This window comes from Oncorhynchus mykiss, chromosome 19, assembly GCF_057628025.1.
Source record: "Oncorhynchus mykiss isolate SJ-2025 chromosome 19, ASM5762802v1, whole genome shotgun sequence".
Lineage (NCBI taxonomy): Eukaryota > Metazoa > Chordata > Actinopteri > Salmoniformes > Salmonidae > Oncorhynchus > Oncorhynchus mykiss.
The window spans coordinates 46,541,052-46,556,749 of NC_143040.1; the positions used below are offsets into that span (position 1 = coordinate 46,541,052).

Genomic DNA, 15,698 nt, shown 5'->3' on the forward strand with positions numbered 1-15,698 from the left:
ACAAATTGGAAAAAGTGAATGGGACTGAATACTTTCCGAATGCACTGAATTCTATCATTTATAGGCATGTAGCAGAAGCTTTTATCCAAAGCAACTTATGGATAACACACAGGCCCCTATATTCATAGATATGGCCCTTATAGTCACAAGTATTGCATGTTGGAAGCTTTTTATGAAAATTGACTCTTGACTGATCATATTTTAGGAAGCAAAGTTGCTGCAGGAGGAATTCACCAATCCTCTCCAAAATGGTGCCATTAATCACTGAGAAATCCCAGCCTAAAGTCACGGAGGAAAAATTAAAAAGCTCCCCTGTGCCCCAGTCTCCTCACTTCAGTATTTAATCAAAAAGCCTTGTCCCCTTTCTGTTCACCCTGCAACACTGTAAGAGGTGTGTGTGCGCAGGCATTCACCTCTGTTCTGTGTGTGTTCCAGGCTCTGAACCAGCTGTTTGAGAAGATCATGGCTCTGGACATAGACGAGCGTCACCTCCTGCGTATGGGCCACGGAGAGGAGGCACTGGAAACCGAGAAGGACTTCAGCAGGTGAGCGAATGCCACGTGGTGTCACACACACACACACACACACACACACACACACACACACACACACGTCTCTCCCTCCCCCTCTCACACACGCCCAACTACACACACATTCCTGGCTGGCCTCACACACAAATCTACACATGCATACATCTATCTGAGCACACAACCAGCCTCACACATGCAGTACACATACATACAGTGACAAGTATACCCAGTCGGTCCCACTCATAATTAGTCCAAGTCAGAAAGAGCCACTCCATACCCCCCCCCCCCCCCCCCCCCCCCCATACACTCCAGCCTGGTCATGGCTTTATCTTATTTAGGGACTGTGCTCATGCTTGCTCGCTGTCTCCCCTATTTCCACCAACCATTCCATCCTGACTAGTGCTCTCAACATTTGGGCCTTGTACAGGGTCTCACTGGCCCATTTGGGACTCATTTGGCATGAAACGTGGTGTTTTTAGAGTTTTATTTGGAGGACCGATTGGCTACCAAAACTGGTTGGGTCTTCAAGACCGTGCTAGGCTGTGGATTTGAGGCCTCGGTGGCCCCTTGTTGTTGCAGACCCCTCGGTGGCCCCTCGTTGTTGCAGAACCCTCGGTGGCCCCTCGTTGTTGCAGACCCCTCGGTGGCCCCTCGTTGTTGCAGACCCCTCGGTGGCCCCTCGTTGTTGCAGACCCCTCGGTGGCCCCTCGTTGTTCCAGACCCCTCGGTGGCCCCTCGTTGTTGCAGACCCCTCGGTGGCCCCTCGTTGTTCCAGACCCCTCGGTGGCCCCTCGTTGTTCCAGACCCCTCGGTGGCCCCTCGTTGTTCCAGACCCCTCGGTGGCCCCTCGTTGTTCCAGACCCCTCGGTGGCCCCTCGTTGTTGCAGACCCCTCGGTGGCCCCTCGTTGTTGCAGACCCCTCGGTGGCCCCTCGTTGTTGCAGACCCCTCGGTGGCCCCTCGTTGTTGCAGACCCCTCGGTGGCCCCTCGTTGTTGCAGACCCCTCGGTGGCCCCTCGTTGTTGCAGACCCCTCGGTGGCCCCTCGTTGTTGCAGACCCCTCGGTGGCCCCTCGTTGTTGCAGACCCCTCGGTGGCCCCTCGTTGTTGCAGACCCCTCGGTGGCCCCTCGTTGTTGCAGACCCCTCGGTGGCCCCTCGTTGTTGCAGACCCCTCGGTGGCCCCTCGGTGGTCCCTCGTTGTTGCAGACCCTTCGGTGGCCCCTCGTTGTTGCAGACCCCTCGGTGGCCCCTCGTTGTTGGTGGCCCCTTGTTGTTGCAGACCCCTCGGTGGCCCCTTGTTGTTGCAGACCCCTCGGTGGCCCCTTGTTGTTGCAGACCCCTCGGTGGCCCCTCGTTGTTGCAGACCCCTCGGTGGCCCCTCGTTGTTGCAGACCCCTCGGTGGCCCCTCGTTGTTGCAGACCCCTCGGTGGCCCCTCGTTGGTGCAGACCCCTCGGTGGCCCCTCCGTTGGTGCAGACCCCTGGTGCATGCACACAGATGCCAGGAGCAGATTGTCTCACCGGTAGGAAACACGCTAGAATTCTCAGGGCAGCCGCAGTAGTTCACCCACCCACACAATTGGGGGAAGTCTTTGTGTGGCTATGTGTCTCATTCAATGCCTTGAGGTACTGTGACTCAGAGACCTAACCACAGACATTGACTAGCGGGAGAGAGATGGGGAAGCCAGCAAACTGAAACCATTTACAATAGACCTGAGACTGAGTGGGGGAGGGAGGAAGAACGGAAGGGAGAGACCCAAAACCTTCACACGAACCACCTAAAAAGTATTGTTTATTATTGTCAGTCTGCTTTAAAGACCAAAATAGAGATGTCGGTCTAAAATAGTTCCAACCTAATTTAGTATTCAGTGCTCGTGCCGGCGGCCATTTTGACTAGCTTTGATCTCGCTGTCAGGCGGACTAACTAGTTCATTGAGACCAAGTCTAAACCTCTGAGGATGAATAGCCTCAGGCCTTGTATCAGAGCAGGAGCCTTATGGAGTCTGCCGGTTAGGCTACTACATCTTTAGCCAATGGAAACGATGTGTGCTCAAAGAATGTCCGTGGAAACCACAACATAGGTCTAGTGATACAAAATATACACGGATAGGGTCAGTTGTGTTGATTAAATTGGCAGACATGGCTCTAAACCTATAGATTCTGGCCTTACCTAGCCTTGGCTCACTAAAGTCTTAGTCCGGGATTCAATCCGATTGCGGGTTAAAGGCATTGCAGCTTTTAAAGGCATTGCAGCTTTTAAAGGCATTGCAGCTTTTAAAGGCATTGCAGCTTTTAAAGGCATTGCAGCTTTTAAAGGCATTGCAGCTTTTAAAGGCATTGCAGCTTTTAAAGGCATTGCAGCTTTTAAAGGCATTGCAGCTTTTAAAGGCATTGCAACTTTTAAAGGCATTGCAGCTTTTAAAGGCATTGCAGCTTTTAAAGGCAATGATTCTGCATTTGCAAAGATCCCATTTCCAGTAAACGCTGTGTATTTCGGCTCAATCGGAAAATCCGCAATGCCTATAACCCGAGATCATATTGAATTGCGACCTTAGTTTTAGGAGTTCATGCACGGTCCTCTTCTGTTTTAAAACTGAATGGTTTCCTCATGTTTCTTGCCAACTGAACACAGCTCCTTGTTGCATAAAGCAGAGGTGACGAGTAGATGTGACGGCCCTCTCTGTGGAGGAGCACCATTGCGTTATGCAGATCAGCTAAAGCTAGCTACAGCACCAGGATGAGAGGCAGATTAAGCTGCTGCTAAGAACATGCACACTGACTCCACATTCACTCCTTCCTTCCGGTCCAATGACGAGGAAGGAGTAAGCTGGGGAAACTAATTAACACTACTGTATGGGATGAACAATGAACAGGCATAGAGGCCTTCTCTGTTCTCACTGCTCAACCAATGGTAGTGTACAGTGACATTAATATACAATACTTTGCCTTTTAATCAAAAATGTCAAATGCTGTAAATACAGTTTCCCTTCTCTCTGTTAAGTGTTAATAAGATATTAAAATACTGGTTGGTCAGAGAACACGGGTGTAAGTTGAAATCTCTTCGTGACTAAATGGGTCAGTTTGCGTTTTCTCTCTTTCTCGGTCTCCTGGGATGGTAGCGCAGAAGGCTGCTTTTGTGAGGAGGGAAACAAGGTCGCCACTTTTGTTTTTATATTTAATTTTCTCATCAGCCGGTGTAATTCTGTTTGTATCCTCTGCTGTGAATCTTAGTGGGATATCTATTTATAGGTCCCTACCTCAACTATCTCACACACAGCACTGTGTCTGGGTGACCTCTGACATGGCATGTCCCAGTGCCACGTACTAATAATAATTGGCCTTCTGGTTTGTTGTGGCGGGACACCTGACTAGACGACAAGTTTTTACTGTCATTTAGTCTTTTCAGTTTGTTCAAAATAACTTTTTTTATTTATTTATTCAATAGTAGTCAATTGTGGTAAATAATATATTTGATCAGTGGTACACATTATTAGTGACAAAGGAAATTTGGTCCATCTAGCTATTAGTTTTGTGCAATTATTATTATTATTACCTGTACTTTACTATTTATATTTTTGACAAATTTTACTTCACTACATTCCTAAAGAAATATGGTACTTTTTACTCCATTTTCCCTGACAATCAAAACGTACTTGTTACATTTGAATGCTTGCAGGACAGGAACATTTGTCAAATTCATACACTTGTCAAGAGAACACGTGGTCATCTCTACGGCCTCTGGCGGACTCACTAAACACAAATTCACCTTTTGTAAATAATGTCTAAGTGTTGGAGTGCGCCCCTGGCTATCCATACATTTTAAAAACAAGAAAATGATGCCGTTTACCCCTACCTACATGTACATATTACCTCAATTACCTAGACTAACCTGTTCCCCAGCACATTGACTCAGTATCTGTATATACTGTAGCCTCGTTGTTATTTTATTGTGGTACTTTAGTTTATCTAGTAAATATTTTCTTAACTGTGTTTTTCTTAACCACGTTGGTTAAGGGTTTGAAAGTAAGCAGTTCACGGTAAGGTCTGCGCCTGTTTCAGTCGGTGCATGTGACAAATACATTTTGATTTGATTACATTTATATAAGGATTTTTAAAGCATTTATACTTTTACTTTTGAGACGTAAGTATATTTGACCAATTACATTTACTTTTGATACTTAAGTATCTTTAAAACCAAATACTTTTACTGAAGTATTTTACTGGCTGACTTTTGACTTTTACTTGAGTAACCTTCTATTAAGGGAGTAACCTTCTATTTCTATACATTTACTGAAGTATGACAATTGGGTACTTTTTCCACCACTGCCATTGAGTTAGTTTTCGTATACTTTTGATTATCCACTTGAAGCCTGCTGCCTTGTTGCTTGCAGCTGATTCTCACGTGTAGGATGAACATTTTAGCGGTTTAAAACGCTAGGCTGTGGTGTCACAGGTTTAGGCTTCAGATCTCCTCTCAACATGAACATTTCCCCTCAGAATGCCGTGATATGACCCTCGGCTCTGGAAGGGCCGGCAATGTGTAGGGGAGGTCGGTACTGTTATCAGCAATATGAGAATGGGGTGTTCTGATTGTATAGGGTTGTTCATGTTACTAGGTGTAATCAACGTCACAAAAAAAATGGATTTTCCATCTCAAGGTAAAAATAAAAAAAAAACAGTTTTAAAAAATAGACGCTAATAAGTCCCAATAACGTAAGGGTTGAGGTTTTCATAGAATGAAAAGACTGATGTAATGTGGAATGTTTTTCAGGTATGGGCGTGTGAACTACGTGCTGGCCAGGAGGCTGGAGCTGCTCAGAGAGGTGGGTCGTCTGCAGGAGAGTCTGGATGTCCCTGGAGACGTGTCCTACACCTGTGAGACCGCCGGACACTTCTACCTCTACCAGGTCAGTACAGGAGGGATGTGTGGGTTCTGTGTGTGTGTGTCACTTTCCAGTACAGGGAGGACATACATTTCCTGATGAATCTTTAATTCCTGATATCCTCACCTGCAAAAATGTAGAATAAAATGCATCTCTAAAATCAAAATTCAAGGGGATAAAGTCTGCTTATCCATGTTACGCTTGAAACATCCCAGTTCAATAAGTGTCAGTATCTATTTTCCTTTCACTTCATATCTGGCTTCGACAGCGAATACCAACATATTATACCAACCCCTCAGTTATTATAGTCAATCCTCAGTTTATTTTTGTCACCTAAATACTGCATACTGGCTCCAGGATGCATCAGCAGAACAGCCCAGAATAGACAACAGAGCCTTTTTAAACAGAGACGACAACCCAAGGCAACTGTCAACTTAAGAAGACCTGAGAGCTCATCCAATAGCCCAAATCAAGAAGAGTTCTCACTGAGGAGGCATGCTGTCAGTCAGACGAAACTGTGAGCACGGGAGGCAGAGGAGTGAGGGAGACGCTGGTTTAATAGCAGATTCCACAGTCGTTGTGTCAGGCTCAGTATTGTAGTGGGGTTTATGGAACCTATTGTGTATGCCAGACCCCTCGCTCAACACATTGAAATCATCCATGCCAGTCAGGGGGCTCCCCTCTTCTCTGATTCCTATAGTCATCAAGCTTTTTATTGTCTTTGGACAGACGCGAGCAGAACAGACACCAGCTATCTACACGACTTCATGGACAACTCATCAAAAATATCTCCCCTAACATTGTCATAAAGGTTTCTAAATGGTTACCCGTCTCTGTGTATAGGCCTGGGCTGTAAGATTGTAGCGGTATTTATTAGAGAGGGGTAAAGAAAGATTTTGTTCGGGCGACAGGCAGGTATTAACCATGCCGAAAGGAAAAGAGTAGAATAGAGAGAGTACCACTACCAGACCCACACACATCAGCAGAAGAGACTGCCTAGAGTGTAGCCTGTTTACCAGATAGCCAGTGGAGAGAAAAGAGAATACACACCATATAAAACCCACAGCACAGGGGTAACCCCAACAAGAATACCTCATACAATAATACTAATACTAATAATGGCAGAGCAATTCAACAGCAACTTCATACAAGAACGAACCCAGTCATCAACAGAGGATTTGCAATAATCTGTATTCCTTTCTAGTGGATGAGTGCAGAGGGTATGAATGTGGGGGGGGGGTGTTCATCGGCACAACAAAGGCCTTAAAAATGTCCACAGTCTTCTCGGCCACATGTCATTAGTACATCTCAATACAGTTCACATAACAATACACAACTTGCAAACAACCTCCCTTTTAACAAAAATGTCCAAATACTTCTGGCAGGGCAATAATAGTCCAGCTCTAATGAACTTCAATGGGAAGTGCATTGGAAAAATAGAGAGTCTGTTGCAGGGTAAAGCACTGGAACGATAGAGGGAAGAGAAAAAGAGAAAGAGAACAAGAGAGATCTTAGCTGTGGTCTTCAGGTGTACTGTCTGACTGTCCGATGGTTTGTTGGTTTGCATGTTAAAGCTTCGCAACAATGTTGCTACTAATCCATGCGAACCATAACGGGCGCGGCCCCAAACAAAAACAACCACGACCTAGAGTGATTACACCGATGATTGAGTCAAATACTCTATAAAGTACACACGCTGAAAACAAACAAAACTTCTACAGCACACACAATCAAACTGTCGCGCCACCAAAGAGCCCCTCCCCAAAGAGCTGAATGAGCTCTCTTCATTTTCTCCTTCCTTACTGCTCATGCGCTCTTAAAGTGGCAGTTCACGGTGAAGGCTCCGTGCAGATTTCGTCACAAGATGAAGGGTGTTCTCTGTTCCTCCTCATCTGCCCTGTCACCTTACCGCTCAGAGACCCTGTAAGGGATTGGACATCAGGAAGTAATGAGCTTGAGATGGTTCTGATGGAGAATATCAGGGGTGGATAATGGTGTCTGTTAATCGTTATGGTCTATTAAAGCAGATGGCCAAGCTACAGCCCCATTTGTAATACTGATTCAATTGCAAGTTGTTCCACAGTTCCCTAAGGCTGTGTTTGTCACGGTTCCACACGTTCCCGTGACACTCAAGGGGAAAATATCATTTATATTTTATTCTGTTCTTTTCCTATTATATTCTCACATTAAAATGTGTGTTGACTGTGTTTGCGTCCATGTCTATGACTGTGCGTGCCTTTTTGTATGTGATGCAACGAGTGTGTCTGTGTGAAGAAGCGTGCGTGCTCTGTGAATGGGACTCGACTGTGTATCTGTATGAGTGAGAATGCGTGTGTGCGGCATACCAAAAAGAGCAAGACCTGTAACATCCAGGAGGGGGTGTCTGTCTGGTGTCCTCCCTCTCCCCGCTGTAGGTAATGTCTCGCTGGGAGGAGTACATGAGCAAGGTCCGGTCTAAGCAGGGCTGTCCGGTGGAGGCCGAGGCCGTGGCAGCACACTTCCCCTTCCATAAGTACTTCTCCAACGCCCCCCAGCCTGTGTTCTACGGTCGCTCCTACGAAGAAGACATGGACATCGCAGAGGGCTGCTACCGACACATCAAGAAGATCTTTACCCAGCTGGAGGTAGGGCAGGCCACACACACACACACACGTCACATGTTTATCTAGATGAAGGCACATGCTCAACACACCAAGAAGCTCCTCACTCTGTCAGAGGTCAACATGTCACACACACAAGCTCTTGAACACACACATCTTCACCCCAGTCAGTGGTAGGTGTGTCTCACACACACACCATGTCAGCAGATTGGCTGTTCCTCATGGGTCATTAGCCAGCTGTGTGGGCAAGTGGGAGCTGGAACACATGATTGTGTTTACCCCACTGGCTCCATAACAGGTCTGCCTGGGCTCACTGGTGATTGGACATCCTACTCTTTAAGGAAGTAGCATTGCAGCGACCGTTACATTGCATCGAATCAGATTTCAACAGCTGTTTCTGTTGTGATATTAGGAGTTTGTAATATGATGCGGTTGGATAGATGGCGCAATTCTTTTCTTTTCCATATTCACCACCATCTTTATCTCCATGCACTCTGCCTTCCCTACACACACACACACACACACACACACTCTGAAATCGGACTTCTGTGTACACATACAAACATGCACACCGCTTTGCCATGCACCTCAGCTCAGATACAGCCCCTCCTGGTTGCGCCCAGTCTTTTATATAGAGAGAACAATAACATTAGAGATTTATGGGAGCGACGGCCTTGCAGAAGCAATAAAGAAGTTATTCACTGGAGGTAATATCCCAACATGTATGTGTGGCCTTGATTTTTATATGGCTTCCCTCGTATCACTGGCCCAATCACATCAGACGGGAGAACCTCACCGTGTTCACTCACCCCGGCCTCAGCCTCACCCATGATGCTGCTGCTGCAGAGATATCGGTCTGTCTCCCTACTCAGACGTTAGAATCTCCCTCTAGAATCACAGGAGAATGAAAATACTCTGTCGCCTGGCTGCCTACCAGGAGTGTCTTAAAGATGTTTGTGTGTTATGAGGTGCCATCCCAGCAGACGATGCCAACACACACACACACACACAACCGGAACACAGTGTACAGCCGTCTACTGCTTGGGTTTCTCTACATCCAGCCTCATGCTGTTTATCCTCTTTTTCTTCCTCTCTCCTTTCAGTCCGGAGGAAGAAAGATGGCTTAATTTCACCCTTAAACCGCTGAGGAACCACGGGGGGTTAAAAATAGCCCTCATTAATATTACATGTTTTGGTCGCATTTTAATATTATTGTAAAAATAGTAACTAATCAAATATTTATCTCTCCCAGTTCCCTCTGAGGCTCCACCTCAGCCCTCCTCACCCCCCTAGCCCATTGACCGCAAATGTGTCCGTCTCAAAATAACCACACTAGCCCACTCTCATCCTCAGCAGTATAGAGCTATGATATCTCTGCCTGGTCTCTCTCAATTTAAGCCACTCCCTTTCGGTCTCTTTTAGGAAAACACCCCCGATCTCGCTTTTCCCAATCAGAAGAGCCCTGTAATGGAATCTGTTCTGAAGTGCTCGGCTGCTCACTTAGCTTCTATTGAACAGTAACCCATGTCCTTTAAATGCTCTCCCTGCCTACTCCTGAGGATAGAAAGGACTGACAAAGAGATTGCTGAAAAGGAGGATATCCGGTCTTGAGATCTCAAGGATTTCCTAAAATCATAGCAAGGTCACGTGCAATTACTGTCTTACATTTCATTCCTTGTTTTGGTATTTTTTCAATGGAATCTCTTCAGAATCCTATTTTTAGGTGATGGAATGTGACTTTTTTTGTTTTCATATTTAAAAAAATATATATAAAAAAAAATGTATGGCCTTGCATAACCTCCCTGTTGTAGATGACAGCATTTGACATATATCTGGACACACAATTGATTATGGTCCTCTATTTTGGCACAAAAGCATTTTTTCCGACATAGGTGTTTTGTGTTTATTGAGAGCATTGAGTTAAACCTCCATCCACGGGGATGTGATCTAAGTGTTATTACCCTTCATTATTTATTTATTTTTACATCCAAAGACAATTTGTATTCCATTGTGTCATCTTATGATAAACATCTGCTCACTGTGATGCAGCCCTTTGAACCAGACATCACTACCTGGCAATGCTGATGATTTAACCTTTAACCCTATCCCCAGCCCTCTGAACCACCTTCTTACTAGTGTGTGTGTCCGTGTCCATCAGGAGTTCCGGGCCTTTGAGCTGCTGAGGAGTGGACTGGACCGTTCCAAGTACCTGCTGGTGAAGGAGGCTAAGATCATCGCTATGACCTGCACCCACGCTGCCCTCAAACGCCATGACCTGGTAGAGCTGGGCTTCAAGGTCAGACAAACACACAAACACTACACACGATCACGACACTACGATCACACACACAACTCGGGACAGAGGCAACTCGTCACCTACACACATGTTCTTGTGTTTTCAGTATGACAACATCCTGATGGAGGAAGCAGCTCAGATCCTGGAGATCGAGACCTTCATCCCTCTCCTGCTGCAGGTAAATTACTACAGCCAGACCCCAAAATCCCACCGGTGCTAAACCCCAATGTTCAGCTCTAAAGCTCTTTTTTTAGGTCTATACTTCCCCTAAGAAGAGAACTCCTTGTCACTCAGGATGAATGGGTCCATCCACTGTTAATGTGGTCATCATGCTGGGACCTAATAGCCTCAGGTAGCAGATGGCACTAGGGTCTGTTTACAGAGGAGACCATTAAGCCACATCAACCAGGCCAACAACCTCTTAGTCTCTCGCTCCAACCAACGCAAACATCCAAACCCATCATGCCTGCTGTCGTAGTATCGCAGGCGGTAACGAGAATCCACATCCCCCACCTTTCATTTTCCTTCCATTGGGTCCCTATCGGGGATTGAATCTGGCTCGATTTATGAGCCTTGGTAATATCAGGTTTGTCTGGGGTCAAGCCCTCATTACTCTCCCTCCTAATCAGCAGAAGCATAGTAAACGCATCAGTGAGGCTCCGCTCTGTCTCTATCCTACCTCTCCTGCATTCCCAGTATTCTATGCCAGCCAGATAGTTGGCGCACAAAGTTCACCACTCAGTTAACAGGCAGAGGGAGGAGAATGGAGAGAAGGAAAGGTGAAGAACAGATGTGTGAAGAGGTGCAGGGCTGGTGATGGGCGCTTTTGAAATGCAAGGCTTTTTCCCTCAGAACACTTTGTGAACTGACCTTGTCTTTCCTCTCTCGCTCCAGAACCCAGAGGACGGTTACAGCAGGCTGAAGCGTTGGATCATGATAGGAGACCACCACCAGCTGCCCCCTGTCATTAAGAACATGGCCTTCCAGAAGTACTCCAACATGGAGCAGTCCCTGTTCACCCGCTTCGTACGCCTAGGGGTGCCCACCGTCGACCTGGACGCTCAGGGACGTGCCCGCGCCAGGTGGGCAAGGCACACTGTGGACAGGGTTCAGACAGAAATGCTGAATATGTCACATATTATTCTCATCTAATCAAACATCAACAAGTCTGAACATGCAGAAAGTCATTTGATGTTTTCATCATCAAACATTTGTGCAAAAAAATCTACAGAATATTTGGTTTAGTGTGTGTGTGTGTGTGTGACATCTCTTAATCCTCTTAAACGTAAGACGAGACAAAAATAACTAGTCTGTTAGCCAGGAGGGTTTAATTGGTTATGTCCGTGATCCAATAGGTTCTAAGTAGCCGCTGATACACGTGAATGGCTCCCTGGCTAATTGGCTTGGCTAATCAGTAGTAGTGCCCTCAGTATGTACTGCATACTAACGTGGACGCTAAGCTAGAGTGGTGAATAGTGAATCTCTCTTTAAAGGTGCTACACACAGGGTTTGTTTGACACTTTTGCGTTATAATTTCAGAAAATGTTGATCATATATCTGGCGCTAAAAGGGGAATGATAGTGTTTCACATTATTACTTACCTGCCAGTATTGTGGTTGGCTGTGATATTTGCCTATCTGCTGGGAAAACTGTTTTGACTTTGTGGCTGGGTTATCTAATGGACATCGCTAATTTCCTGGTTGCGAAAATTCTACACTGTTCACTCAATTTCAGTTTGTGAGAAAACAAGCAGTGAATAGTGTTCCATCACGGTACCATCTAAATCACAAACAAATATATTTTCAACTACAAATGATGTAGGTTTGAAGCAGCTTCAAACAGCTGTAAAACAATATTTTTGTTCAAAATATATTTGTTAGTGATTTAGATGGTACAGAGATATTCCGTACACTATTCACTGCTTGTTTTCTTACAAACTGAAATAGAGCGAACATTGCATTTTTGCAGCTAGGAAATGACAGTGGTTTCCACTAGGTAACCCAGCCACAAAGTCAGAACAGCTTTCCCAGTTTGACAACAGATTCTGCTCTGGCAGAAGAAATCCAACGGCCAGTATCACGGCCAGTATCACGGCCAGTATCACGGCCAGTCACAACACTGGCGGGTAAGTAATACTGTGAAACACTCATTCCTCTGTTAGTGGCAGATAAATGATGGCCATTTTCTGAAATTACAATGCAAACATTCTACAAAATCCTATGTGTAGCAGCTTTTAAATAGTAAGGTGTCTTTCTCTAACCATATGAATGAATGCTAACATGGTTCTCCACCTCTCCTCCAGTCTGTGTAACCTGTATAACTGGCGCTATAAGCAGCTGGGGAACCTGCCCCACGTACAGCTCTTGCCCCAGTTCCAGGCCCCCAACCCTGGCCTGACCTTCGACTTCCAGCTAATCAACGTGGAGGACTTCAACGGAGTGGGAGAGTCCGAGCCCAACCCTTACTTCTACCAGGTTAATAATGCACATTTATACAGGAACAAGCACTTTGCGTACGCCCACACACTCACCACAGTAGCATAGTAGTGTTTATTGTTCAAGGATTCATTCATTTTAAACCTTAATGGATTCAGAACAAGTCCAGATGATATGTTCATTACTTGGGCTAGCTCACCGTTAACACTGGAGCCACTCAGGACAGGCTAATGACTCTGTCCTCCAGACTAGCAGTTAGATTGTCTTTCCTTAGGAAGTGGCTTAGGCTGGTGTCTGGCTCTGTGTCTGGCTCTGTGTCGGTGTGTCTGGCTCTGTGTCGGTGTGTCTGGCTCTGTGTCGGTGTGTCTGGCTCTGTGTCGGTGTGTCTGGCTCTGTGTCGGTGTGTCTGGCTCTGTGTCGGTGTGTCTGACTCTGTGTCGGTGTGTCTGGCTCTGTGTGTCTGTGTCTGTGTGGGTCTCTGTGTCTGTCTCGACCTGTGTCTAGGCCTGTGTGTGCCTGTGTATCGGTCTGTGTGTGTGTCTTTCTCTGTGTGTGTGTCTTTCTGTGTCTTTCTCTGTGTGTGTGTCTTTCTGTGTCTTTCTCTGTGTGTGTGTGTGTTTCTCTGTGTGTGTGTGTGTGTTTCTCTGTGTGTGTCTGTCTATGTGTGTGTGTGTGTGTCTGTCTCTGTGTGTCTGTCTCTGTGTGTCTGTCTCTGTGTGTCTGTCTCTGTGTGTCTGTCTCTGTGTGTCTGTCTCTGTGTGTCTGTCTCTGTGTGTCTGTCTCTGTGTGTCTGTCTCTGTGTGTCTGTCTCTGTGTGTCTGTCTCTGTGTGTCTGTCTGTGTGTGTCTGTCTGTGTGTGTCTGTCTCTGTGTGTCTGTCTGTGTGTGTCTGTCTGTCTCTGTGTGTGTGTCTGTCTGTCTCTGTGTGTGTGTCTGTCTGTCTCTGTGTGTGTGTCTGTCTGTCTCTGTGTGTGTGTCTGTCTGTCTCTGTGTGTGTGTGTGTGTGTGTCTGTCTGTCTCTGTGTGTGTGTGTATTCTGTCTGTCTCTGTGTGTGTGTGTATTCTGTCTGTCTGTCTCTGTGTGTGTGTATTCTGTCTGTCTCTGTGTGTGTGTCTGTCTCTGTGTGTGTCTGTCTGTCTGTCTGTCGCTGTGTGTGTGTCTGTCTGTCGCTGTGTGTGTGTCTGTCTGTCGCTGTGTGTGTGTGTCTGTCTGTCGCTGTGTGTGTGTCTGTCTGTCGCTGTATGTCTGTCTGTCTGTCTCTCTGTGTGTCTGTGTGTGTGTCTGTCTCTGTGTGTCTGTCTGTCGCTGTGTGTGTGTCTGTCTGTCGCTGTGTGTGTGTCTGTCTGTCGCTGTGTGTGTGTCTGTCTGTCGCTGTGTGTGTGTCTGTCTGTCGCTGTGTGTGTGTCTGTCTGTCGCTGTGTGTGTGTCTGTCTGTCGCTGTGTGTGTGTCTGTCTGTCGCTGTGTGTGTGTCTGTCTGTCGCTGTGTGTGTGTCTGTCTGTCTCTCTGTGTGTGTCTGTCTGTCTCTGTGTGTGTCTGTCTCTCTGTGTGTGTCTGTCTCTCTGTGTGTGTCTGTCTGTCTCTCTGTCTGTCTGTGTGTCTCTGTGTGTGTCTGTCTCTCTGTGTGTCTGTCTCTCTGTGTGTCTGTCTCTCTGTGTGTCTGTCTCTGTGGGTGTGTCTGTCTCTGTGGGTGTGTCTGTCTCTGTGGGTGTGTCTGTCTCTGTGGGTGTGTCTGTCTCTGTGGGTGTGTCTGTCTCTGTGGGTGTGTCTGTCTCTGTGGGTGTGTCTGTCTCTGTGGGTGTGTCTGTCTCTGTGGGTGTGTCTGTCTCTGTGGGTGTGTCTGTCTGTCTGTCTGTCGCTGTGTGTGTGTCTGTTTGTCGCTGTGTGTGTGTCTGTCTGTCGCTGTGTGTGTGTGTCTGTCTGTCGCTGTGTGTGTGTGTCTGTCTGTCGCTGTGTGTGTGTGTCTGTCTGTCTGTCGCTGTCTGTCTGTCTGTCTGTCTCTGTCTGTCTGTCTCTGTGTGTCTGTCTGTCTCTGTGTGTGTGTCTGTCTCTGTCTGTCTGTGTGTCTCTGTGTGTGTCTGTCTTTGTGTGTGTCTGTCTCTGTGTGTGTGTGTGTCTCTGTGTGTCTCTGTGTGTCTGTGTGTCTCTGTCTGTCTCTGTGTGTGTCTGTCTCTGTGTGTGTGTCTCTGTCTGTCTCTGTGTGTGTGTGTGTCTGTCTCTGTGTGTGTGTGTCTGTCTCTGTGTGTGTGTGTGTGTCTGTCTCTGTGTGTGTGTGTCTGTCTCTGTGTGTGTGTGTCTGTCTCTGTGTGTGTGTCTGTCTCTGTGTGTGTGTGTGTGTCTGTCTCTGTGTGTGTGTGTGTGTCTGTCTCTGTGTGTGTGTGTGTGTCTGTCTCTGTGTGTGTGTGTGTGTCTGTCTCTGTGTGTGTGTGTGTGTCTGTCTCTGTGTGTGTGTGTGTGTCTGTCTCTGTGTGTGTGTGTGTCTGTCTCTGTGTGTCTGTCTCTGTGTGTGTGTGTGTGTGTCTGTCTCTGTGTGTGTGTGTGTGTGTCTGTGTGTGTGTGTGTCTGTCTCTGTGTGTGTGTGTCTGTCTCTGTGTGTGTGTGTGTGTGTGTGTCTGTGTGTGTGTGTGTGTCTGTCTCTGTGTGTTTCTGTCTCTGTGTGTGTGTGTCTGTCTCTGTGTGTGTGTGTGTCTTTGTCTGTGTCTGTCTTTGTCTGTGTGTGTGTGTGTCTTTGTCTGTGTCTCGGCCTGTGTCTCTCTGTCTCAGTCTGTGTGTGTGTCACGGTCTGTGTGTGTCTTTCTGTGTCTTTCTCTGTCTCTGTGTGTCTGTGTGTATCTGTCTTTCTCTCTGTGTGTCTTTGTCTGTGTGTGTGTGTGTGTGTGTGTGTGTGTGTGTCTTTGTCTGTGTGTGTGTGTGTCTTTGTCTGTCTGTGTGTGTGTGTGTGTCTTTGTCTGTGTGT

The 15,698-nt window shown here is 46.7% G+C and overlaps 1 protein-coding gene and 1 long non-coding RNA gene across 2 annotated transcripts in view; one reads left to right on the plus strand and one right to left on the minus strand.

Annotated features, from left to right (window-relative positions):
- The window catches only part of aqr (aquarius intron-binding spliceosomal factor), a 61,817-nt gene that overhangs the window by 23,699 nt on the left and 22,420 nt on the right, over nucleotides 1-15,698 (plus strand). Inside the window, exons 24-30 of the mRNA XM_036954738.2 lie at nucleotides 436-545; nucleotides 5,301-5,436; nucleotides 7,827-8,036; nucleotides 10,171-10,308; nucleotides 10,415-10,486; nucleotides 11,203-11,390; nucleotides 12,611-12,782. Of these exons, the coding sequence (XP_036810633.1) occupies nucleotides 436-545; nucleotides 5,301-5,436; nucleotides 7,827-8,036; nucleotides 10,171-10,308; nucleotides 10,415-10,486; nucleotides 11,203-11,390; nucleotides 12,611-12,782 (1,026 nt within the window). The remainder of the gene's footprint in view (nucleotides 1-435; nucleotides 546-5,300; nucleotides 5,437-7,826; nucleotides 8,037-10,170; nucleotides 10,309-10,414; nucleotides 10,487-11,202; nucleotides 11,391-12,610; nucleotides 12,783-15,698) is intronic.
- LOC149975211 (uncharacterized) lies at nucleotides 6,585-8,259 on the minus strand. Its single transcript, XR_016488941.1, has 2 exons — nucleotides 7,758-8,259; nucleotides 6,585-7,333 (listed from the first exon to the last, which is right to left on the minus strand). It is a non-coding gene; the product is annotated as an uncharacterized LOC149975211 (long non-coding RNA).